The sequence below is a fragment of the Varanus komodoensis genome, unplaced genomic scaffold (genome assembly GCF_004798865.1).
Source record: "Varanus komodoensis strain SLA01 unplaced genomic scaffold, ASM479886v1 scaffold25, whole genome shotgun sequence".
Lineage (NCBI taxonomy): Eukaryota > Metazoa > Chordata > Lepidosauria > Squamata > Varanidae > Varanus > Varanus komodoensis.
In genome coordinates, this window is record NW_025335661.1 from 15,865,838 (window position 1) to 15,890,763 (window position 24,926).

Below are 24,926 nucleotides of genomic sequence, written 5' to 3' on the forward strand. Positions count from 1 at the left end.
TAGGCAAAGGAAGTGAAGGTGGCAGCAGGCGCTGTGCAGGGGTCTAGGCAAGTTACCCCTGTCTGTTTTCCTTTGAGCAGCTCTAGAGTCCTAGAAGAGGGAAACTGGGTGGGCTGCGTCACATTCTCTTCCCTCCCTTGCTTCCACACAGGGCAACAGCATCAGAAGAGGAGGCAAGAGGAGAGGAGCTTGTCAGTAAGAGTTACAGACAAATGGGGGAAAGAGGAGGGAGCATTTGATGTAGGCTCGCTAGGCAAAAGGGAAACAAAATCACATGGCCACTCCTTTCCTCTGGTATTCATAGCTTGTAGGCATCTGGGAAAGCAAAATTGCCCAAATTATATTTTTGCTTGCAGTGCAGTGCAGTCCACAAACAAGACTGCTCCTCTTTATGCTGCTGCATTCATGCTGGGTGAGAAAATGAGTGCAAGCAAAAGGAAGCTCCTCTGAAGTGCATGCTAATGAGACCCTTGGATACGCTACATGTTTTGAATGGACTTTTAGGGAACTAGATGCCCTCCTGAAAAAACGTATTCTTCACTGCCCTTTCCTGCTCCAGTTCCATTTACACCACCTCCTGACTCTGTAGAGAAGGCAGTGATCTCTTTGATATGTAGGAATGTAGCTAATTAGCTTAAAGGTTTTTCTTCTGATGAAGCAACTTAAAATATAGCTTTGAACTCTGGTAACTTGTGAAACATCTTTGAAATCCTCCTGTAAAGTTGGTTGTCAGGCTGTATTCCAACCTGCAGCCTTGGCTCCAATTTAACTTTCCATAGATTTTGAAAATGAGGCAGGAGTTCAGCAACCCCTCATTATTTAATTCCTCAGCCCAACAGAATTTAGTCATCACTAAGTCAGAGCCACTGGGAGTAGACATGTAGGAGAAGAAATGCTGTGCATGTAACATTTGCCCTTTTGTGGCGGGGCGGGGCGGGGACAGTGCCGGTGTAAATGGAATTATAGTGCAGTGCTCCTTCTCCCAGGCAGCTGGGTAGAGAATTGCAGCCTCAAGGGGGCTATGGGGCACAGAGGGGGCTATGGGGCTTCCCCAGCATGGTGCCCTCCAGATGTTCCAGGCTCCAGTCCCCTCACTCATTGATCATGGCCACTGGGGCTGATGCAACTTGCACTCCAGCACATCTTAAGCACACAGAGATGGATGAAAGGTTAAATTATATGGCCGGCTGCCTAGGACAGGGTTTGGTGATCTTGGGCCAAGAATCACAATGGGTTTGGGTTCCCCAAATGGTCATACTCCCTTTCCCCCACCACCTATTTTTGGTGGTTTCTGAGTTTCTGTCCAACTGTTCCCCATTGTAAGGTTGAAATGCCTCTCCTAAGACTTAGGGCTTTCCTACAAAATGCATTTGTTGCGCCAGTAGTAGTTACACCTACTTTGGATTGTCTTCCAAGCTTTGCACAAAGAGCTTTTCCATTCCTGGTTTTCTGGTTCACAACCTCTAGGTGGAACTATAATACAGTGATATAGGGCAAATGCACCAGGAGATAGAGTAACATTTCCTGCTGTAAAGTAATAGCTCATTCTTCCTTTTCAAAAAATAAAAGGGTGGCGGGTGAGTACTCTGAAGAAGTGACTGTGGAAGATCATGATGCCATCTAAAGAGAGCTTTGGCCGCTGGGTGGCGTAGAAATTAAATAAATAAAGAGTGCATACAGAATCGTGAGCACACAGTAAATGCCATATATGGGGCGGGAGGAAGCTTAGTTTCTGGCAAGTGTCTGCTTGAAATGACACCATGCTGTTATTTGGGCATGTTGGTCTCACCTCTTTTGCCTTTGGCCTGCCTACTCACTTTGCCTCCAGCTCTGCCCTTCCATGGAAAGTGTCCACCCAGGAACTTCTCCAAAATCTTCCTTGTGTGGACTGCACCCCTGAGCTAGATAGCAGCTCTCTGAAGTTCCACCTGCGGCTGGAGATTTGCAGAGCAAAACAAAGCAAGCCTGCCTATGGGGCTTCTCAGCCCAAATCAGTAGCCAGGACTGTGTGCAGGAAGTCTTTAAAAAAATCAGGAGAAGGAGACTTGATTCAGTCCCATCCTTGGCTCACTCTCCTGCCCCAACAGCTGAACCAAAGTTCATCGCCATGATTTATTGATAATGTGTGCTAGTCTTTATTCAAGATTTTTACACCCCACCTTTTGAAACTGTCCAAGACCATAAGCTCAGGTCAACATTACTATTTTAATAAAGTGATTAAAAAATCACTCTGAAACAAGAGCAGGCCCATTTTTAAAGTGCTATAAATCCACAATCCCCAGGCTAAGCTGCCTATGATTTGTCATAGCCAAACAAAACATCATTCAAAAAGATATGTTGATTTGTGTGTGGGTGTGCGTGTTTTGCAGTCTATTAAAACACGCATGCATGCACACACACACACAAAGATCAAACATATCTTTTTGATCAACATATCTGATTGGGTTGGTGGCTGTTGGTTTCACACATGTGTACACACATCCTGAATTCATGTAAGCCTATCTATAAAATGGTTTCTTGGTTATTGTTGTTGCTATTTACTTGGTTGTTATTTCTAGAAGAGGCTCTTTGCTGTATGCTCCCCACAAATGGGAAACTTTATTATTTGAGATTTGAAGGCATCTAAGTCATTTAAGGCACTATTCTAAGACATACAGCAATGCAGTTTTAGACAGTCTGCTCTGAGCAAGAGGGTTTTAGACTATCAATACCGAGAGGCATTACAACCATGCCCATCCACTGCGGTCCTTTACTCTGCTGGTTGGTGCAGCTGGCTAGCTATGAATTCTAAAAGCTGGATCATTAAGCCTTAGCTAACCATTTATTTTGTAGGAGCAAGTAATTGCTGAAGCCAAAACAAGGTATATTCTAAACAAGAAATAAGTATATTGATGTAGCAAGCGGTACTGGCTTTGGATATGTGTTGACTATATCTGTTTCTCTGCTTTAAATATTTAAATTGATTGTTCATTAGTCAAATGTTTTATGAAACAACCATGGTTGAGACATCCCACTTGCAAATCATAATATAAATTACAAAAATATAGGTACAGCTTTTTTTCCCTTTTTTGGCAGAGCTGAAACAGAAAGAGGACTTTCAAGAAAACACATTATTGAAGGTATGTAGTAATAAAACTGAGAATATTATAATCCTCTGTACTGTTTAAACTTCTTTACATTTATTCAGTTCAAACCTGGAATAACTCCATGATCATAGGGTGCTTCCTGATGAAGGCCTCCTGGCCCTGCTCATTAGAAAGCACCGGGCAGTGATTATGCCTGTTCCTCCTTAATGAAATGTTGGCATTAAGAACAACGATGGAAGAAGCAGTGGGAAGACGTGGGAGGGGTGTGAATGGAAGTGTCATGCCTGGACTTCCCATGACATTCTGTAAATGAGGTAAGGCAAGAGCATGATCAAAGCCTTGCCTGGAAACACCCATAATCAATCAGTTATTTCTTCATTCATTCATTCATTCATTCATCCCTTGACATCATTTGTATGCTGTTCCACATCTAAGCGGATTCCAGGAGCCAAGAACAATCATAAACTAAAACATATAAAAGAATACAAATAAAATGTTAGAAACAAGGTAACATTAAACTGTGGTTGGTAAGGAAGAAAGATTTCATGGAACATAGATGTCCTCAGAAGGTACAGCAAGCAGTACAGAGTTGGTGCCTGCCCAGCCTCCAGATGCAGAAAACTCTAAAGCAGGGGTCTCAAACTCGCGGCCCGCGGGCCAATTGCCGGGATGGGTGGGGCACGGGGGAGGGGCCCTGCGGCCTTCAAAGCGCCGGTGGCGCCTGGGCCGGCCTCCGGATGAGCGGCCCACCACCACCGCTTGATGCGGCCCAGCCTCACCCAGACCCTACTTCCAGCGGCCCCCAGGTAAGTTGAGTTTGAGACCCCTGCTCTAAAGCAATGGGGCCACCACACTGAAGGCTTTTCTCCTGGTGGACTCCAGCTCGACATGTGGAACCATCGGGGGAATGTCCTCTGATGGCTTCTGACTAGGCAGGTTGATAAAGGAGATGGCACTCTCTCTGGTTTCCTGGTCCCAATTTTTTTAGGGCTGTGCATTCCCTGAACAAATTGGGACTAGAACCTTAAACCTGAGCTACTAGCAAATAGGCAATCAAGTAGGGTTGGGACAGTCTTTCCCAGAACCTGGCCCTCATCTTACTTCCTGACAGTCAGGACCCCAAGGGTATGGAATCGGCTTCCATGGGAGGTGATTGAGGCCCCACTGGTGAGGGTGTTCAAGGATAGGCTGGACATGCACATGGTGGGCATGTCGTGAGTGGAGCCACTGGAGCTGGGGGTCAGACTAGATGGCCTGAGAGACCCCTTCTGACTCACTCTGTTTCTATGTTTCTGCCTTGTAATTCTTCTTGTGCTTAGTCCTCACTTAAGAAGCAAGGCAAGCAGAGAGGAAATCTGCAAACCCTTGCAGAAATCCAGTTGCACAACCAGCAACCTTCTTCTGCAGCACGTTCAGCGCAAAAGCTGCAAGTCACCCGCATGGAAGAGGGACGCTCTTTCACAGCAGTCATGTGGACTTGCTTCCCTGAAGCACCCGTGCAGACGCTCAGTGTGCTGTCCTGGGAGTCAGACTCATGGCCCTATGAAAGCAGGCCAGAGTCCAGGGATCTGAGCTCAGGGAACCTCAAGGCAGAGTGCTCACACATCTCTAGCAACCCGTGGCATTCCTCCTGCTAAGAGGCTGCATGCTGGAAAGGGGCAGCTCTACCGGTTGTGTGTGCTGGACCACCTCCTAGGCCTTTTCCTTGATATTCCCAGCAGGAGCAGGGAGAATTCCAAGAAGAAAAATCGTATCAGTTGGAGTCAAGAGAGATTTTATTTCCTTCTTTTATACTCCCTGTATGGAGGGGGAATTTTCAGGAAAAAATGCATGGGGATGTTTAGCACCACAGCGCACCAAGGATCCCCTCTGAACTGGGTCTGGGCCTGTGCATGCTTACACAAAGGTAAAGATCATTACTGTGCATAACTCTCCTCTGTGCTGTTACTCAAATGTGTCATTTGACTTTCAGTTGCCAGTGGTAAGCACTTTAAGTAAAAATCTTCAGATATTTTTATTTAACGCACACCCCTTTTGGTTTTCAACCCTCTCCATCCTAGAATGCACAATATTGTATACTCTGACTTTTTGCAACCCTCCAAGATTTCAAGCAGAACTCTTCCCCAGCACCTGCCACCTGAGATCATATGAACAAAAGGTGCCATGTGTTGAAGTAAAGATTTCGCATTTACTCTGCTTCTGAATCACAGTCTCTTTCTTTTGGTAACTCACAATCTACCAGGAAATAGAGTGGTAGCAATGAAAGAAGGACAAAAACAATCAATTCCTTGAGGCATTTTTTGTCTCCAGCTTTTTAGACTGTCTATAATTTCAGTCCATGAAATGATGTAACCTCTGTCTGGAAAGAAAGAAAATGAGAAAATTAATGTTGAAAATTAAGGTAATTTTGTTTGAGAAATAAACAAACAAATCAGAAAGAAAACTCTGTACACACGCTGAAATCTTATTCTCCATTCAGTTTTTTGGAGCGAAAATGTACCTCAATACATTACAATGGTTAAGATAAAAAGTATCTCTATTTTTCACTCATGGTTGATTATGGATGTTTTAGATGACATAATCAGCCTCCAGCTTAATTTGAGGATTTTAAGAAAACTTTCACAGTAGATTTGTTTGGAGTGGAAAAAATGCAATATTTTATTTTTCATCCTGAAACGAAGTGCAAATCCACTCTAATATAGTTGTTTTATTCTACTATACCATATATAGCTACATAATCTATAAATTGCACAATAGGAAGTACAGAATTTCAGTTCTGGGTGGGATAGCACTCCCTCTAAAGGACAGGGTCCACAGCTTGGGAGGACTCCTTGACCCAGAGCCGTCACTGGAGTTCCAGGTGGTGGAGGTGGCAAGGAGCGCTTTCCTACAACTTCGACTGATCCATCAGCTGCGTCCTTAGCTGGGTGAGCACTCCCTAGCAACAGTGATACATGCTCTGGTAACTTCCTGCTTGGATCACTGCAACGCGCTCTATGTGGGGCTGCCCTTGAAAATGGTCCGGATACTTCAGATGGTGCAGAACAGAGCTGCCAGGTTGCTGACGGGGACCGGCCATTACTCTCACATAACGCTGGTTCTCTACCAGCTCCACTGGCTTCCAGTTGAAGTCCAGGCCCAATTCACGGTGCTGGTTTTGACCTATAAAGCCCTGAACGGCTTGGGACCGGGATACCTGAAGGAATGTCTCCTTCCCTACATGCCCTCACACCCCTTAAGATCTATGGGAGAAGCCCTGCTCCAGGAAACCTCCTAAGAGAAGTAAAAAAGTAATCAACTCAGAGTAAGACCTTCTTTGCTGTGGCGCCCAGACTCTGGAATGTACTTTCCAGAGAGGTACGCCTGGCGCCAAGTTTATACTCTTTTCAGGCCCAAACCTTTTTATTTAAACAGTATTTTAAAATTTAACAGCTTTTAAGTTTAGTCGCTCTGTTTGTTTTGTGATTTATTGTTTTGTTCTGTTTTATTATGTATTGAAAGTGTTAAATACTGTAAGCCATCCTGAGATCTTGTATAATAGGACAGCATACAAAAGCTTTTAATAAATATAAATAAATAAATAATCATAAATACATAACAGACGAGCATGGATTTGCCTTTCCTTGGTTTCCATTCTAGAGGCTTCCAGTGTGGCAGGGCTTCATATGTGGAATGATACAAATGCAGAAAACTATAGGGAGCAGCAAGTCGCCTCCCTGCAATCCCTCTGACATTATTTTGCTAAAATGCACTCCAGAACAAAATCCGTGCTCTGAACTCTGTCCCCTGTGACTATGTTTTGACAGGCACAGGAGGATACAGTCAATAAATGCTTGTCTAGTCAATCCACATTTCAGTATCACCAAACCAAAAACATTCTTGTGGAGGGCCACAAATTCTGCATCTATCCTTGCTTCCTTCTTCTTAATAGACAGTATAACATCATCGCTCCCTGTTGTACATTTAAAGATGGTTTATTTAGGGCAGTGATATTTCTGGGCCATTCAAATTCCCTGTCATGTGCTTCACACCTCACTTCAGCTCTTTCTAATGTTCTCTTATTTTCCTTCTAGGATTGAAAGCCTCTCTCCAGAGGCTGCAGCTTGAGTATGTGGACGTCGTCTTTGCAAATCGACCAGACAATAACACCCCGATGGAAGGTTAGCGAGAGATTTAATAAAAGCTTTTTTTGCTTGATTGATCCTGGCTCAAGTACCGATCATGTCAGGATATAAAAATGATTCTTTTCCAGTATTCCATTAGGGCAAATGATATGAGAAACATCTCTATCTTGGTTCTTCACCGTCTATAATACTCCTACTTTTTGTTTTTTTTGGTTGTGGGAGGACATCCACATGCACCCCTTTGTGTAATCAGGGATCAGCACTGTGGATACTTCTTTTTCTGGGTTTAGTCAAACAAATTGAAATTAGCTGCTGTGCTTCAAGTGGAAACTACTATTTCTTTGCAGCTTCAGGTCTCCTACAAGCCACAAACACAGAAGCTAAAACTGGACATGTGTGACCTCTCCCACCCCACTGCCCCATAGCATCCAGTACACTAAAAAAATGTCAGATGTAATATGACAATATTTTCTCCAATTCTCTTGGAATCAAATTGAGAACCAGTGGCTTCTACACTCAGTGGGAAATTCAACACGGTCAGCTCATGTCCGTGGTAACGTGGTTATGGGGAAAGTGAGGAACTTCCCAAAATGACCCAAGGAACCAGGTAGGCAGCTGAAGTTCAGGCTGTGCTAACTAAACTGTTTTCCTCTTTGCCTCTTCTTTGCCACTGGTTTACTGCTTTAAACTGCTTGTTGCTTCGTGCACTGAAATGGATTTGCCTCTTTAAAACACCTATTATTGTATGCTCAAGATCTGACCAACCTTTTTTCACCAAACATCAGATGGTGTCTTTGGGGGTGAAAGCAGGAAGGCTCGCAAAAGGTGCGCCAACAAAAGGTGTGTTGTTTCCACAGCCAGGTTGCATGCAGCCAGTTGTGTGCAACCTTCAGACTCCAGAGAAGCTCAACACCAAAGATCTCAGTGGAGTAGAACACGCTCAGGAGCTGAGGAGGTTGGGTTGGTCTGACTCTTGGTGCTGGCAGCCAGGACCAGTGGGCACTGCTGTACCACATCTTGTGTCCTCAGACAGGTTTGCCAGCAGGGACCAGGATGCCAAACCATTTCCCTCTGTTTCAGCAAAGCCTAACACGTATTGTTATGACGGCCACTTTTGTGTGCACTGCTCACTCCATCAGATTCTTGAAGTGTTAGCACTCTTTGGTTTTCAAGTTTTTTATTATTTTCTACCAATTAAAACAATGATTATTCCAAAGACATCAGGCATACTGGGTTGTAATCTTATTCTCTTTACAATTACTATTTATTTCAGCCCTAAATGTAATTCCATTCCTCTAAGCAATGATAAAAAGTCCCAGGTTTGATAGTAGTATGTATCTTCTTTTTCCTTAAGAGATAGAGTCAGTCTGTCCATTTCCGCACAGTCCAGTATCTTTTTTAAAATCAGTTCTTCATGGTAACTCTTCATTCCTCCATCATTGTGCAAATACAATCCTTGGCGCTGTAATCACATCCAAAGTCAAATATATGCTTTGTTTATCGAAGAAGTGTTAACACTCTTGATGTCCCACCACATGTATATGTCCCATCTATCTGCCAAACTAAGGCTAACACTCCGTGTATTTGATGAAGTGCAGGGTGTCCGCAAAAACTTAAGCTGGAATCCTATGCATGTTTAGACAGGAAAAAGTCCTACAGCTTCCAGGATTCCCCAACCAGCCATGCTGGCTAAGAAGTGTTTGGGAGATACGACTTTTTCCTGTGTGAGCATGTGCCCTAAGGGGGCTTTTGTGTTCACTATGTACGTTGTAGCATCTCTGTGCACTGTGTTGTTGTTTTTCCTGCACTGAATACAGGCATTGGGTCCGGATTTGCTGAGCTCTAGATTACTCTTCCTGCAAATTAACTACAATGTTAGAAATTATAAAGAAGGGTGCCACTCCTCTGTGTAAATTTGAACAAGTGCCAATATCAGTTTCTGAAAGGTTGCTCTGATGTGATGATTTCTGACAGTGCCCTGCAGTTATAAGGTCGAGTGCTTTTGCTGGAGACGGAGACAGAGACTAGTGCAAATCTGCCAGTGGTTGATGTGGTCACAGAGCATAGCATGTCTTGTATCTTGCGGGGAGACATAACCTTCTTGCCCGGTCAATTGTAATGAAGAGAAAAATAAAACGGACCTAAAATCTTGCACATAGTTAAGGCTGTTTGAAGTCCAATAACAGCTATAAAAATCATCGACCTCAGTGGGAATGAAGATGCTAAGCCATACACAGGATTGCAGACAATGCATGTATAACTACATCTGCAAATGAACAAATCATTCTTATATCATTTATATAATGAGCAATTTCATATAGCAGCTTTCTGAATTACTGTTCCCCTTGGCTAGGTCTGCACTGAAGCAAGAGCCATGGAGATGGCCCAGATTTTGACCTGATTTTGACCTAACATACGCTGGGCTCACCATAGGCTGTTTAAAGCCTGAAGAGCGATGACACATGGGGTGATTGTGGGGGTTGGTGGGTCATCCACACCCAGCCACCGTTAAACTGCTTTGCATAACCATGCTACAAACCTTGGGTTATACAAGGGTTCTTTAATCCTCAACTTACAGTGACGAGGTTTGGATGACATATTCAGAATGCAAAGCAGCTCATCTGAGGTTAAAGGACTTGTGGTAAGGCTGGCATGTTGTCCAAACTGGGCCATAGTTCAGCCTGGCTCTAGTGAGGTGAAGGCAATAAGCGTAGATGTGCGTGTGGAAGTGGCTGGTTTTTTTGACCACCCTTTCTTTCACCGGAGAGAGTTTTTGCTGGCTGACGTGTCTTGCAGCGGTTCACACTGTGTTTCGTTTGGCTTGCCCTGACATTTCCAGGACACCCATTTCTCCCATCCAGGTAGACTCATGGCTTGGAATTCTGAGCGCCTGTTTTTCTTTGGACAAGGTTCAGAAAAGTGCCTTAGCAGAGATTCAAGGCAGCACAGTGTAAAGGGCAGGAAAAAGTCTTCTGCACATAGCATTGCATAAGTGGACAAAACCCTGCACTGCCTAGGTGGCTTTGATGAGGCCAGAAGAAAGGAGCCTTCATCTCCCAGCTTCCACAATGGCAAGACTTTACGCTTCTTTTTGAAGCATAAAATAGCTGGAGGGGAGAGTGACTTCTCAGAAAAGAGGGAAATGTGTCACCAAAAAAGTACAAAAGGGGACAATGTTTTGCATAAAATGTGCATATGCTAATTTCTGTGTATAGATCCAATTTAGATATAATTAGTACGACTTAAATAGGCTTAAATAGAAATACACTACATTTCGCCACAGTGAGGATGGCTATGACCAGGCATCAGGGGTGTTTGTTCACCCTGCTGGGTTGTGTAAACCACCCAGAGAACTGTGGCTGTGGACCAGTAAAGAAAAGAAACGAATGGTGATGCTGGACGGGCAACTGAAAGGCCCCTGCTCTCTTCCCAGATGTGATTTCTGCAATCACACCACACATAACCTTTTCAAGCAAATCCTCACATCCATAGGAACACCCAAGAACAGCCCTCTCAGTCTGCACATGCTTCAGAAAGATGTTTCAGAGCTCGGCTCATGTCATTCCTGATGGTTGGCTATGCTGCCTGAGAGCGGAAGTCCAAAAACCCCAGCAGGCCTCAAGTTGGAGGAGCTGAGTAGATTTTAGCTTATCCTCCCTTTTGTTCCCTCCTGCAGTCTCATGGCCCCATCAAACCTTGCTCATCACAAAGAACCAGAAGGGCACTCTTGCATTGCTCAAAATGCTGTCACGGACTGGAGGGCAAATGGCCAACTTGTCTCCCAACAGCTCCCTGTAGTTTCACAGGAGCGGCCAATTCCTGTTACCCAGAAGTGGCACAAGCCATCTTATTTTCAGGAGAAAAGCTACACAAGACACCAGTGTCAAAGCTAAACAGTCATTGAAACTACAGCAGTAAATATGTGCAGTAAGAAACAGGCGCTCGGGGATGCAATTGCCCAAGTGCCAATATGCTTTGGAGCTTTCTGTTGGGGCATCTGGTCTGGATTTCTGGGAACAGCATACTGGGCTGGAAAGACCTTCAGCCAGATCGTCTTTTTCCTAAGATGGTCCTGCCACTACAGGGGCGTGCATCATATAGAAGCAATCAACTAAAATTTCTTTGGTCTGGTGGTGACCCAACAGGCATTCCAGCAGCCAGCTCAGGCAGCCTAACCTGTGTAGGAAGGTGTGCGATATTGTCCCTGAGGAGCCGCATTCTTTTTATAGACTCATGCAGCACTGGCCTGCCACATAAACAGTTCCCCACCCCTGACCCACATGGTTACAGCATCTTTGCCTCCCTGTTTGCATCAACAGAAGTAATTATGGGCAGTTGCAGAACCTTGCTGAACACTGTCAGACAAGTTCTGTGTGAGTCATCCCATTAATCCTCGGCAGAGATAACAAATAGACATCCGAAAGCCGATGATGGAGAAGGAATGTTTGTCAGCACAGGCTTCACATTTTTGCTGCTCCCCGTTAGCTTCTACCGAGATGTATTTATGCTTTTGCTTACTGAAGGCCAAGTGCTCTCACTTGAGTCACTGAAGACAAGCTGAAATATTACCGGCAGGATGGCTGCACTTGTAGCAGCCTTCTGTGTAACCCAGCAGGTTAATCCAAAGAGAAATGGACTATGTAATCCCATGGATGTCTACTTGAGAGGAAGTCCTATTGCATTCAATAGGATTTACATTCCTAGGTAAGTGGGCATAGGATTGCAACCTTGGGGATAGTCTCTTTCTTCAAAGAAACCACTTCACAGACCAACTAGTAAAGCTCTTCCTACTGCCTCGCTATCCGTGCTGTTCTGTAATACACACACGGGGGGGGGGGGGAGAGCAAAGCATGTGTTGCATTTGCCACTGGTTGACAGCTCTTCAGTTCTTCCTTCTTAAGTAATCATGCCTTTCCGCAATAGGTAGATCAACTGCTCCACAAGTAAATACCAGACTTCTTTGCTTGTCATTTTTGGAAAATAAAGGCCCTCTTTGAACAAATAGCAGATCCCAGAGAGAGTTCTTTTATGTTGCACAATTGTGCAGAATTCACATAGATGGCAATAAGAAGCAACGATAAATTCACAGTGTTTTGTCAGGGCATCAGCACTGTCAAAGTCCTTTGAGCCCTTTCTCTAAGCAACGCATGTATTAAAAGGCAAATCTGTTATTTCTCTATGAGTTCAGCATAGGTGTAGAGCTTGCAGAAGAGCAAAGATACACAGCTAAAGGCTGTATGGCATTTGTAAGGAATTTGCTATGTTTTAATGAATAATGGCCAAAATATTGGAAGTGCACCATGTGATAAACAGTGCTATAATTTAGAGATAACCTCCGATCCTTTCCACCTATCTGCTGATATTTATATATCAGCTATTAATATCAGTTGCCTTATAGTCAGTGTAAGTTTGGTTCACTGTTGCTTTCAAGTTGCATGTGGAAAATCTATACAATGGGTGTTAGTGCTGTTATGAGTTTGATTGTCTCTTGATTATGCCTAATGGGGATTTAACCAGACAAGTACTGACCAAAAGAATGCTATTGTCCTTTGACAGCTGAAGGTATTTTTTTCCACTTGGAAGGTATGTGACATCCATCACATTGGGAGAGGGGCTGAGTTAAGTTTGCAGCAGCTCTGAATTTGGATAGACAGCTGAGAGTTCTCATGTGAAAGGGGTTAAGACTGGAACAAGCAGTTCTGCTACCTACTTTAAGAGGCCTCTTGCTTCCAGTAGTCCAGGAGTGGAAAACAACAGAGTCCAACAACATCTAGAAGGCCAGCGAAGCTATAAGATTTTTTTCTCTATTTGTAAGTAAACAGATATCACCAGGACACCAGGATTCTCTTATCCAAAATTTAAACCCTGCAGTGCTTCCGCTAGACATCTCACCACTTGCAGATGTCGGCCATTTCTAACCATGTGTTTTGCTCTGCAGTCTAAAGGCTTGGGATGTTAGACCAGCTCTGCCAACGGACAACCTATTTGCTAGGCTGCATCCATGTGAATATCCATACTGGGGTCAGGACTTTCTGATGGCATTGATCATGAACATGGAAGGTTTTTGTGCAATCCTGAGCAAGATAACACAGCAAGGAGAGCTGCAGGGCAGAAGCACCCTGCTGCATAGATACGCTCTTAGGAAGCAGCAAAAGAGCTGTACCTAGGAGCAGGCCCGTGAGAGCCAGGTGATGTCATGATTGGAATGTTGGACTGGGACTTGGGAGAGCTGGGTTCTAGTCCCCATTTGGCTTTGGGGTGGCTCTGGGCCAGTCACTGACTCTTAGCCTGATTCCCTTCACAGGTTCTTGCAAAGATAGAATAGAAGGGAGGAGGAGACTCATATACACCCTCATGTGCTCCTTCGGAGAAAAGAGGAGATGTAAATAGGACAAACAACCAACAAATAGGTACCTTGATTATGTTACGACAGAGTATAGAGAATCCAAATGGTTTTCCATAGGCAAAGGCATCGGACAAGGCTGTATTTTATCTCCCTGTCTGTTCAGTCTGTATGCAGAACATTTCATAAGGAAAGCTGGGCTAGAATCAGAGGAAGGAGAGAAAATTGGCAGAAGACACAGATGTTCCCACGCTCCTGGTGGAAAGCAGCAATGAATTGAAATGACTCAATGAAAGTATACGAAAGTCCAAAAGTAAGACCACAGCTGAATATTTAAAAAAAACATGACTACAGACCTACTGCAGAATTTTGCTGTTAACAATGAGGATATTGAAGTTGTGAAATATTTTACATACTTTGGCTCAATCATTAATTCAAATGGAGATTGCAGCCAAGAAATTAAAAAAGGCTGAGATCTGGAAGTGAAGCAATGAAAGAACTCAAAAGATCATCAGGTTTAAGGATGTTCTGTTCCTCAAATGTTGGACCCCAACTCACATTATCCCCCACCATTGACTGTGCTGGCTGGGGCTGCTGTGAGTTGCAGTCCACCAATGGGTGCAGGGACTGCACTTCGCTCAGAGGCCTATTCTACTCACAATCATTGTTTTATCCTTCCATACTGTCTGAAAATTAACTCCCACTGCTCCTGAACTTTAATTTACGTATCTTTACTATTTAGGCTTCATGACTTTAGTAAAGCAGCATCTTTAAGATGGAGGGTATTTTGTCTGTGCTTTTCAACATTCTGAAACCTATGCCCTTAATTCTCCGGGTCTGATTTATCATCCAGGCTGAATAATACACCCACTCTCCATTTCATTCTGCCGAGCCTCATGACTCATGGGAAGAACTGAAATAGTTGAGGGCTCTCTGGAAGCATTTCTGAGAGGTTCATCCATGAAATGGGGCCACTGCGTGCATTGGTGGTGGAGGTGGAGAACAACAGGCTGTATTTGGGGAAAGAGGGGAAAATGGCACCGTGCCTCTTTGTTCACGGCCTGAACTGACGGGAGGGCAAGCAGCTGTGAGAAGTTATTCTGCTCCCCACCCCATATAAGGAAGCTACATGGGAGAACAGAAAAAATTCCACATGGTGCTTGTGATAATCACACCTTTTGCACCATGGTCTTTTGGAAATGCTGTTACTGTGTGACAGCTCATGATCTAAGTGTCATGCGGAAAGCGATGTTGCTATGATTCAGTGGCAGTGTAAAGAGCTGTGCAAGCTCTTATTTTCCACTGTGTAAGGGAAATATTCATTGACACTTGTTAACCCATTTCCTACTCCATTCATGTTACATGTCACAACTGGTGTTAGAGAAGTGCAAGAGCATAACCTTTGCATACCATTCAGCTGCTCCTAATTCTGACAGCTCTTCTTTCTGGGCCCTTCCCCTGGAAATCTCTGTCCCTCATGTTGCCCCTGCTTTTGCATTTTGGGAACACCTTGTTGGATTATTTAGTGTGAGATGCTACATTTGTCCCTTTTCAAGGTTCAATCTCTTTCCCAGAGTCTGTAGAAACTGAGTCCTGGAGTGGGGACTGGACCTCATGTCAGCACAGATATGCATTGGGTCCCAAGTTGGAGCATGCACATGAACACTGGAGGACAAAACATGCCCTAGAATTACAGAGATGGAATTCCTCCCCATAGATTCTCCAGTCTATGCACTGAAGGATCTACAGTGCAGGTTGCAGCTAAAGCATCCCTGAGGAATGGCTGCTTAAACACCTCCATCAAAGGAATCAGTTTATCCCTCCCTTGCACAGGTCTTACCTTTGAGGGTTTCTCATAGTGTGCAGCCCAAAGTTGCTACCCTGCAGTCTCCACCCATTGGTTCTGGCCCTGTTCTTTAGAGTAACAGAGAACCCGTCTTCTCCATCTTCTGCACAAGAGCTGTTTGGATCAGTGGTGCTGGTGCCCATTGGGCTTGGTGTGGGGGATAGATAATGGATTTGGAATCCGTTGAGGAGGAGAGTCAATAACATGGGTAAGTGCACATCACCGTTAGTGAAAGGTACATCAGTGAAAAGAAAAAAAAATTGCTTAGCATTTGTGTATGCAAACTTATATGTATTAAAAATTAGACAGGACTTTGTAGAAATTCAGAAATAAAATTATTTGTTAACTAGAAATTAATTAACTAGAAACTCTCGCCACGAGGAGAAGACTGGGAAGATGTGGGAGACCCCACAGGGCGGGTGGAGTGTGCCTGCTCAGCCTGCTGTCCCACTGCAAACCTGTCAAGGGCGGCTTCCAGGCCCTCCTTTCCTTGGCTGTAAAGCAGACTTGGGCCAGGCAGCCCATTCAGCAGAGGGCAGGACACCTCCAAATGAAGACTGTTCTCTGGCAGCTCTCCGCAGTAGATGACGCTCTTCTGTAAATTAGGGCATGTGGCCACCCCAGAATTTAGAACATTTCTCTATTCCATTTCTTCAACTTAAATTGCCTTCCCCAAAGCTGCCACTGGCAGTGGATAATTGTTTGAGCCCTGAATGGTTTCTCCTGCACCGTTAATAATGGCCTGTTGGCAAGGGGGGAAGTCTAAATCAGGGGAAGAGCACAGCAGGGGAAGGGCTAAGGCCTGGTTCTGAGCCAAATGTGGTAGGAATGCTTTTAACTTTGTGCTGAGTTATGGTTGTAATGCGTAAACTAATCCTCAGTTTAACTGTGCTGTTATTGCTAGCCTATGGTTTGTCAAAAGCTCAGAGTGACTCAAAGAGCTTCAGTATGACTTGCCTCCTGCTGTGGTTGTTGGTTTGAGTGTGTTGTTAAGAAAATGTGAGCCTTCAAGGTAATACTATAACTCATCTTGAACTGCACCTGTAATTATTTAGAATGCAATTTGATGCATGTTTAGGGAACAGGGGAAATGTCCTAGAATTCCCAGCATTCCCCAGTCAGCCTAGCTGACTGGAGAATGCTGGACATCGTATATCTTTTTTCTGCTTAGAAAATTTGCTTAGGATTATATTTATTTAGAAAATGTGTGTGCAACTTTTCATTAAAAATTTCAAACAGCCGCAACATGGTTCACAAAATAACATCATAAAAATGCAATAAAATCAATCGATAGAACAATAATAAAATGTGATTATTATGATAAAATACCTCCCATGGTTTTATATAAGGCAATGTCTTATAGAGTTATCCAAGGCACATTCTGTTTCTCTCCTTTCCCCTGCAAGACTCAGAGAAGTTATTAATGTTGCCGCACTTCATGCCTGCAAGAAGGCATGTACGAGCTGCTTGTAGGTGCCGTGCAGCCCTGGTCCAGACTGGAGCTACTGCATTTGCAGGGGCAGGAAATCATCCCATCTCGTTCTCCTTCAAAATCCAACCCCTCTCCACAAGGGAAGTTGATAGAGCCATTTTTTCAAGCCACAGATCTTCAAAAAGCCACAAATGGTCTACATAGAGGGGAGATTTAACCCTTCCTATGGATGCAGACAGTGGAAAACTCATTGTTTAAGCTTATCAGACCTTCAGCACATTTCAGTCTGATGGACAAAAGCAGGCCAGGATGGGATTTTGTGCTTTGCTTTGCTTTGCTTTGCACAGAGTTGAAGCTGAGAACTAAGCATCTCTCAAGAAACTGGGCTTGATCTCTTAGACTGCATTCTCATTCTTGTAGCATTTCACAGGAGAAGGATGGAAGCATCCTCCAAACATTGCACTGGCACACATTTCACCTTGAATTTTCTGACAATTTCAGATTTGTTCAGAATTGAAGCCTCTGGCCCACAGGTTGTACAACAGAAGGCCAAATTTATATCAGTTTCCATGGGCTTTTAAAAAAGAATTACATGAATTGTGGCCCTTTTAAAAAATGAAAATTCACATGTTGACTTGATTTACATCAGATTAGCCAGCTCCAGTAAAAGCACAGGGCTAACATAACGGAATTCATCAGATGTTAATCAGATTCCAGCCATATCGCTAACCCTCCAGTCCCAGGGAATGACGGTCCCCGTATGAATCCAGGTTGCACATGTACAAACAGAAGTGTGCATGTGTGTGTGAGAGAGAAGTCTAAACCACATGCTAAGTGAGTCCTGTAATATATAGGTGGGGTCACCTGGTGGGAAATGACTTAAAACCTGCAGGTATTTATTTAAAATTTTTGTATGCTTTGGAAATATCAGTGATACAGATCTCAAAACAATGATATTTGATAGGAGAAAGTAAAATTAGAAGAAGTAAAGAGAAAAACATAGGCAAGCTAGTTCACATTTTTAAAACATTAGGTGGATATAGGCTTCAGACTAAATAAATTTTGCATACTTTATCTTCTAATTTGGATTGGACAGTCTTTCAAATACAGGACTGTACACCTTATAAATGTGGCCATTTTGGGAAAGCTACTGAGTTGCAGAGATATAGGAAACAATATTTGGCTTTCTTTGTTGCTTCTCGTTATTTCAGTATCCTTCCTCATTTGTTTCCTTCCTTTGGACCAGATATCTATAATTATATCCCCTGAAATTTCTCTATTTCCTTCTTTGACATGTCCAGAGGGTCCAAATTGTGTCAGGACAATGATCTTGTCCGTCTCAATTGTTCCACCCCAATGTCAGTCAAACAAATTTAAATTAAACCTGTTATTTTCTGCAGATGGAGAAATAGCAGTGTTGGGAGAGATTTCAATTGAGAAAATGGTGTGGAGGAAGGACTCAACTTCCCATTCCTCCAGTGTTGCTGTTCAGATCCTTTCTGGGAGTTCCTACAGTTCCTTTTACAAGGGTGAGGATTTTCAGTGACTGACTGGACATGACCCAGTCTTAATTAGTTTGGCCAGACTCCATCTGTTGGGCAGTTCTGTGATTCTTCCTCCAAACTTTATTTATTTATGCAGGAGGCTGCTCTTCAGAGGCCAACCTAGTGGGAGTGTGAAAGGTTTTGTTTTTTGTTTTGAATTTTCCTTTCCTGCATTTGTTAAATCCCAATATCATTCCTTCCCCAAGTTATTTTCTCCCTGTGGGAAAAAGATACACTTCCTTTAAATGAACTTATTTATTAGTGTAATACATTTCTTTTCTATCTGTCAAAAGTCTGATCTTTCCAAGGCAGCTTATATTCCAAAAGCATACAAACTCTGTATCAAAGAAATTGTAAAAATGCCTTAACTTTAATTAAACCACTTGAAGTAACATACTTTTTAGTTAATTGTAGAGACATAGAAGCAGAGACATAGAGTCAGAAGGGGCCTTCTGGACCATCTAGTCTGACCCCCGGCTCCAGCCAGCTCCTCTCACGACATGCCTATCATGTGCATGTAGCCTATCCTTGAACACCCTCACCAATGGGACCTCAACCACCTCCTGTGGAAGCCCATTTCATACCCTCGGGGTCCTAACAGTCAGGAAGTACTTCTTGGCATCCAAATGGAACCTTGGTTCCCTTAGTTTTCATCTTTTAAGTTCCATAACATTCAGATTTCAGTTTCAAATGTCACTCCTCATTTTAGAAATTAAGAAAAATGCATTTTTAGTCAAGAAGCCCTACATTGTAGGTCCCTTTTATGTCTCTTATCTGGAAGAGCTTTTCTTATACTGGGGGGAAATGCTCATTTTCCCCAGCTGGCCATTTCTGGACTTCTCTTTGGAGGATAGCTCTCCAGTTCATCATCTCCCAGCCTGATGCACTCACTATTTGATGGTTTACAGCTTCCATCATCCCCAACCTAAACCAGCATGACCAATAAGATTTGAAGTCTAGCACCTATGGTGGAGATCCAGTTGGGGCGAGCTGTTCTGATTTCTCCTTTCTGTTCCAGCAAGCATACGTGGTAACAATAGCCAGTATTTTCTAGCCCTGTTGGAAGCTTAGAGATTCAGACTGGGCTCTTCTATATCCTTACTTTGATGTAAGCCTCGTTGCAATCGTGGGGAATCATTTGCAGAGCAACTTGCCAAGGATCAGGTTTCTAGGGATGATGAAGGTAGTCCGCTGGCATCCCTCCAGTGTGTGGCATTTCCATGGCAACTGTGCAGCACACTTTTTGTCACGCTGTGCTGTTTGTCTGTGCACACCCAGACAGAGTTCTGAAGTTACAGCCCCAAAGGACAACACGGCTCTTCGGCTTGTTTCTTTTTTCTTTCACCCACCTCACACCCAACAGAGGCTTTGCAATTAAGACTGAGTGATGCATTTCAGCTCACAGATCTGCAGTGTCCAAGTGCAGCAAAAAACACAATAATCTATGGTAAGCAGAGTTTATGATTCAGAAAATAATGGACTGGAGCAGGACAGGACAGGGAAGAGACAAAGAGCACAGGTGTCTGTATTGTATGCACCATACTTGATACCCAACTATAGAAATTGACCTTCTTTTAGGAGAGATTCTCACCTGGTTCCATCTTTATGGCCCCCCAGACAAGGTACCTTGAACTGTTTCACAGTTTGGGTTGCTGGAGGAATTTGTGGGTCCACATTCCAGAGCAAACTCACTACTATTGATTTGATCTGGGAATGGAATATGGTCCATTCCAGAATCCGCACCCCTCCACAATCCTACCAGATGGTCCAAGGCCTGTATTTTAACTGTGCTTTCCCCAACCCCGCCAGCATTTCAGAGCTGTTGCAGAAGTGCAGCAGTTGCAGCATAGATTGAAGCCGGACCAGAAATCCCCCTACGAAGGACAGTGTTTTATGAGGTACCGTTCCTCACAGGAAATTTGTGCAGAAAAAAAGATGGCTTCCCCCATGTAGCAGAGGGGCCATTTTAGCCCAGCAAGCAGCTGCTGCATTTTCTAACAACTCCAAGCTGTTAAAAAGGCCAAAGTAACCAGTGAAGTATTTAAAAGGCAGCTTTGGGACCTCTGAAAGAATTCTGTATGGCTCTTGCGTGTTATACACACATGCAGCCTGAATCAGGGCTGAAAGGACTTACCATTGCTAAGGTGTAAAATACATGGACTAAGCTGAGGCCATTCTGTCCCTGCCTAATGCTGGAACTTACCATACCAATATCTGTGCTGCCTGCAACTGTTGACTGTTCTGATTTATTGACCTCCTGTTTTGTATATGGAGCATAGTGGCACTGCAACACTTTGGTATCCGTGCTAGATAGCATCAGAGGATGATAAAGAAATCCCAGCTCATGCTGCTGCAGAAGCTCACTGCATGATTGCTGTGAAATGGGTAAATCATTCACTGTGCCTTTTCTTTAATTTCTGTTGCATGATGGGACTCAGGGATGAGTGCCAATGGCCCCCTGAAGAGGCAGTTCAACTGCTGGCATTGACTCTTCTGCTCTAGCTAAAGGAGGTTTGGAGAGATTGGCAATTAGGTGCTCTTGGGAGAGCCTGGGAGTGTGTATTAGCCCTTTCCTCAAGGAGACCTGCCAGAGGTAAAAGTTTTGGGAGCCAGTGTGGTGTAGTGGTTAAGAGCGTGGGACGGGGACTCAGGCGACCTGGGTTCTAGTCCCCACTTAGCCAAGGAGTCAACTGGGTGACTTTGGGCCAGTCACAGACTCTCAGCCCAGCCTGCCTCACAGGACTGTTGTTTTAGGGATAAGACAACAGTCTTATCCCTAAAACAAGAGAAGAGCAAGAGGAGAATGCTGCAAGTTGCTTTGGGTTCTTTAAAAGAAAAGGGCAGGATATAAATGCCATAAAGAAATGAATAAAGCTGGCAGAATGCTGTGCTGATGTGCCGTTTTATCATTCCTGTAAAAGATCTTAGGAAAGGCTAGAAAGGAGTTAACTTCCATATACTTCAATAACTGAAAAATGGATGGGGTAGAGGAGACAATAAACTCCACAGTGAAAAATTTCTGGAGGTGTTAAGAACTTCTAATGCAATCATTCCCAGTGCTGTCAGGCAATGGATTGATGACTAAGTAATGCAGTTAGGAAACTGACAAACTTTACTTGTTTTGGTTTATTTTAAAAGAAAAGAAACATGGGAAAGATCTTCTGGTCTCTCTCTCTCTCACACACATATAAACAGCTAATTAGAGAAAGCTCAGTGGACCAGAGGGGGTATACTATGGAATTTGCAATAATTTCATGTAGGTCTTACAAAAAATAACACCGGTGGTTAACCATTGTACTGCACAATGGAAGAGCACAAAACTTGCATGAAGAGGATTCCAGGTAGGTTACCTGAGGTGCAGCAAGGCAGTGGATGTTGACATCGGCTCCCCGCCCCTCTCCTTGAGCCGATGCCAAGCAGTGATGGCAGCAGTGGTGCTTGCGTGTAGCAGGGCTAGGCTGACTGCCTGTTTCACCCAGTCTTCTTCCTCCAAGGTATCTCAGATTACACCACCAGGAAAAGCCCCAGACCATGCAAGCAGACAAAGAGGTACTCCAGCTTCTACCATCCTTCTCTGCCTAATAATAGATGTGCAGACCATTGAGACAGAGGCAGGCGATGTCGGCAGTGAGTGATGCAGCTTGGGATTGAATTTCAGGCATGGTGGCTGATGGGACATGTGTCAATCCTGACTTTCTTTTGGTAATTCCTAGTGTGGCATGTGGGGGGCTTCCAGGCTATCTCTGATCAAGGCTCCCACCAGACCCAGATCTAAGTAGATCTTTAGCTTCCTGCTTCCTGTAGCTTCACACCACACCCCCAGACCTGAATAAGGAGTTCTGCGAATGCAGTTATGCAACTCGTGATAGCACATGAGAAGTTGATCCAATGCGCTTCGGGCTCCAAGGATCTCTTTCTACAATGCTGCCCTCTTGTGTTTGTAAGCTTAACCGATTTTACCTCCTGCGCATGTTGGCATGTGTGCATTTGACTTAATGGGGAAGTATTTGGCTCACAGGGTACTGTGTCAAATTTCCTCTCCTCAAATGTATCTAAATTACAGGAGCCTTCTTTACTCTCACGGAATAATGGAAAATGCAATTTGTGTAAGAGCTACTGGCAACAATCTATCTTCACGCAGATGCGATTTCCATGCTCTGAATGAAAATGAGGATAATGTACTCCCCTGGGGTCTGCTGCCAACCCCTGAGTCGTGGTGAGGTTATCAAAGTTGCCGGGTATTTTCTTGGGTTTACAGGCAAAAACCAATCATCTATCTTCTTGGCATCAGAGACCAAATCCTGAGCAAGATTCCATTAGGAAGAGTGAGGCAGGCTCGTGGGTTATGCTATTCTAGTGCAGGTGCGAACATAACTTGACTGGCCTTGGGTACTATGTACTTTGAGCTGCAGTTACTGGGAGTTACTGGGGGTACAATCATTTGCTACTCCACCTCAGGCAGCGAAATGTCTTGGGCAAGCCTGAAATACATCCAACAGTGCATCTGGCCAGACCAGGTGAGTCCTAGCAATTTACAAGGAAGTATACAGACATACCTTATGCCTGTTGCTGACCTGGACCATCTTTTGCATGGTCTCTTAAGCTTCCTCAAGATCAACCCACAAACGGACAGGCAGCTGCAGGTTTTTAAGTGATGACCATATCATAGTGCCATCATGAGATTAAACGAATATTCCATGAAGATATTGGTACAAGCCATCAAAGTTCTCTGATAGGTCCCCTGATAGATCCACCACTGCTTTTATTTCTCCTAACTTTCATCAGTTTCATGACATGTTGTTTCTCTAATTACTGCCTGAGTATGAGTTTGGTAGATAGTAAAAGGTTGTCTCAGTACAAAGCATCTAAGCAGGGGTCTCAAGCAGGCCCCTCTCCCTCGGTCACTGCTCAACACGGCTTTGATGCAATCTTGTCCTGGATCAAGAGATGACAAGTACTCTCAGATGCTGCAGAATGGTGGTCAGATTCATTTGATCTGTGGAGTGGGATGAAAAATTGTCTTCGGGTACCTTAAAATATTATCCAGCACTGGCACAACACACAAAATGTCCAGGCTGACTTGGGATGATCACCATGCAAACAATGTGGGACAAGCATGTTGCTCAATGGTGCAATTCTTTCCGGAAAGTCCACTTAGGCATGTGATTGTAGAACTTTTTCTTGTTTATTGCAAAGTAATTCTTGGCAGATGTTTCAGATCCAAGGTATAATGTCCAAGGTGAATAAGTATTATATGAAGCCCATAAGTGGATGCAAGTGGAGTGGTCTGATTTATGCCCAATTAGCCTAACTTAAGTCTTGAATCAATTATTCCACCCTGCCTGATTTGTGAATTATTAATCTCAGCAGTTAATGTATGAATCCATAATAGTATGAGGTGATTACACACATACATTCGACAGTTTGCCTGTAACAGCAGCAGATCCTGGATTAACTAACCCAGGACTTGCTAGGATGTATGCCCTGTGTCAAGCTGCTTACAACCTCCAACCAGTGCAGCCAGAAGTTATCACAAAGACTAAACAACCTGGAGGTTAATCCAACAGCAAACCATGGATTAACTGCTAGATTTTTCAGTGGTCCAGGTTCTCACATAACTATGACAAACTCCAGTCGTACTAATTGGGGATTGTTTCCACTAAGAAGAAATGGCCTGCATCCTCACAAAAATTGAGTTAAAGAGCCCATCTTTTGCTGCCGTGGCATGCAGACTAGGTCACTTTCTGGATGCACAGCTGGGTCCAAAATGGGGTGTTTTCTTTCATCACTGCTTTCAATTCATGCTGTACCACAAAGAAAAGGCTATGCACATCTTAGATCCATGGCACATATTGCAATACAAGATGCAGACTTACAAACAAAAAGCATTAGGGAGAATCTCTGTAGGTGCAAATTGTATTAAGGTATTGTGTTCTCTCTCTCTCTCACACACACACACCAGAATTATTTAATACATGGACCATGAAAGTGCCTCACTTCCTCATATCATCAGTTGGCACTTTGTATATATTTGTGCTTGAGAATTTGTCTTCGATTGCCTATTATACAGTTCTGTTTCTTCTTTTTTCTGGTTTAGAAATTGTCCGAGCAATGACGCATGTCATCAATCAGGGCATGGCAATGTACTGGGGAACCTCTCGCTGGAGTGCCATGGAGATCATGGTAATGTAGCTTTTCAAAAAGGATCACTGGTGCGGCTGTATACATAGAAAAAGCACAATATCCTCTATGCAGTATGGAAAGTCCATTGCAATGCTGCTTCTAATTTGCGGTAGAAAATCAATGATGAGTAGTGCTAACAGAAGGGGTTTGCCTGTCTGGAAGCAGCCCCGAGGTTGGCAGTTCACTCCCCTTGCACTGTGATGATGACTGGGTTCAGGCAACATGGCAGCTCACACTCAGGGGTTGAGTGTGATTGTTACTGAACTGTGAACCATTGTTGAAACCTAGGTTATTGCACTGTCTGGACCCAGCCAAGATAACAAACCAATGACAGAACATGAGTTCTCACCATGGGTTGTTCGTGGTTA

General features: G+C 43.9%; 1 protein-coding gene across 2 annotated transcripts in view; it reads left to right on the plus strand.

Annotated features, from left to right (window-relative positions):
* Positions 1-24,926, plus strand: part of KCNAB1 (potassium voltage-gated channel subfamily A regulatory beta subunit 1) — a 185,503-nt gene that overhangs the window by 146,453 nt on the left and 14,124 nt on the right. The window contains exons 7-9 of one of the 2 annotated variants that reach the window (XM_044432907.1): positions 3,076-3,119; positions 7,160-7,246; positions 24,473-24,558. In XM_044432907.1, the coding sequence (XP_044288842.1) occupies positions 3,076-3,119; positions 7,160-7,246; positions 24,473-24,558 (217 nt within the window). The remainder of the gene's footprint in view (positions 1-3,075; positions 3,120-7,159; positions 7,247-24,472; positions 24,559-24,926) is intronic. The other variant, XM_044432908.1, reaches the window with a different exon arrangement.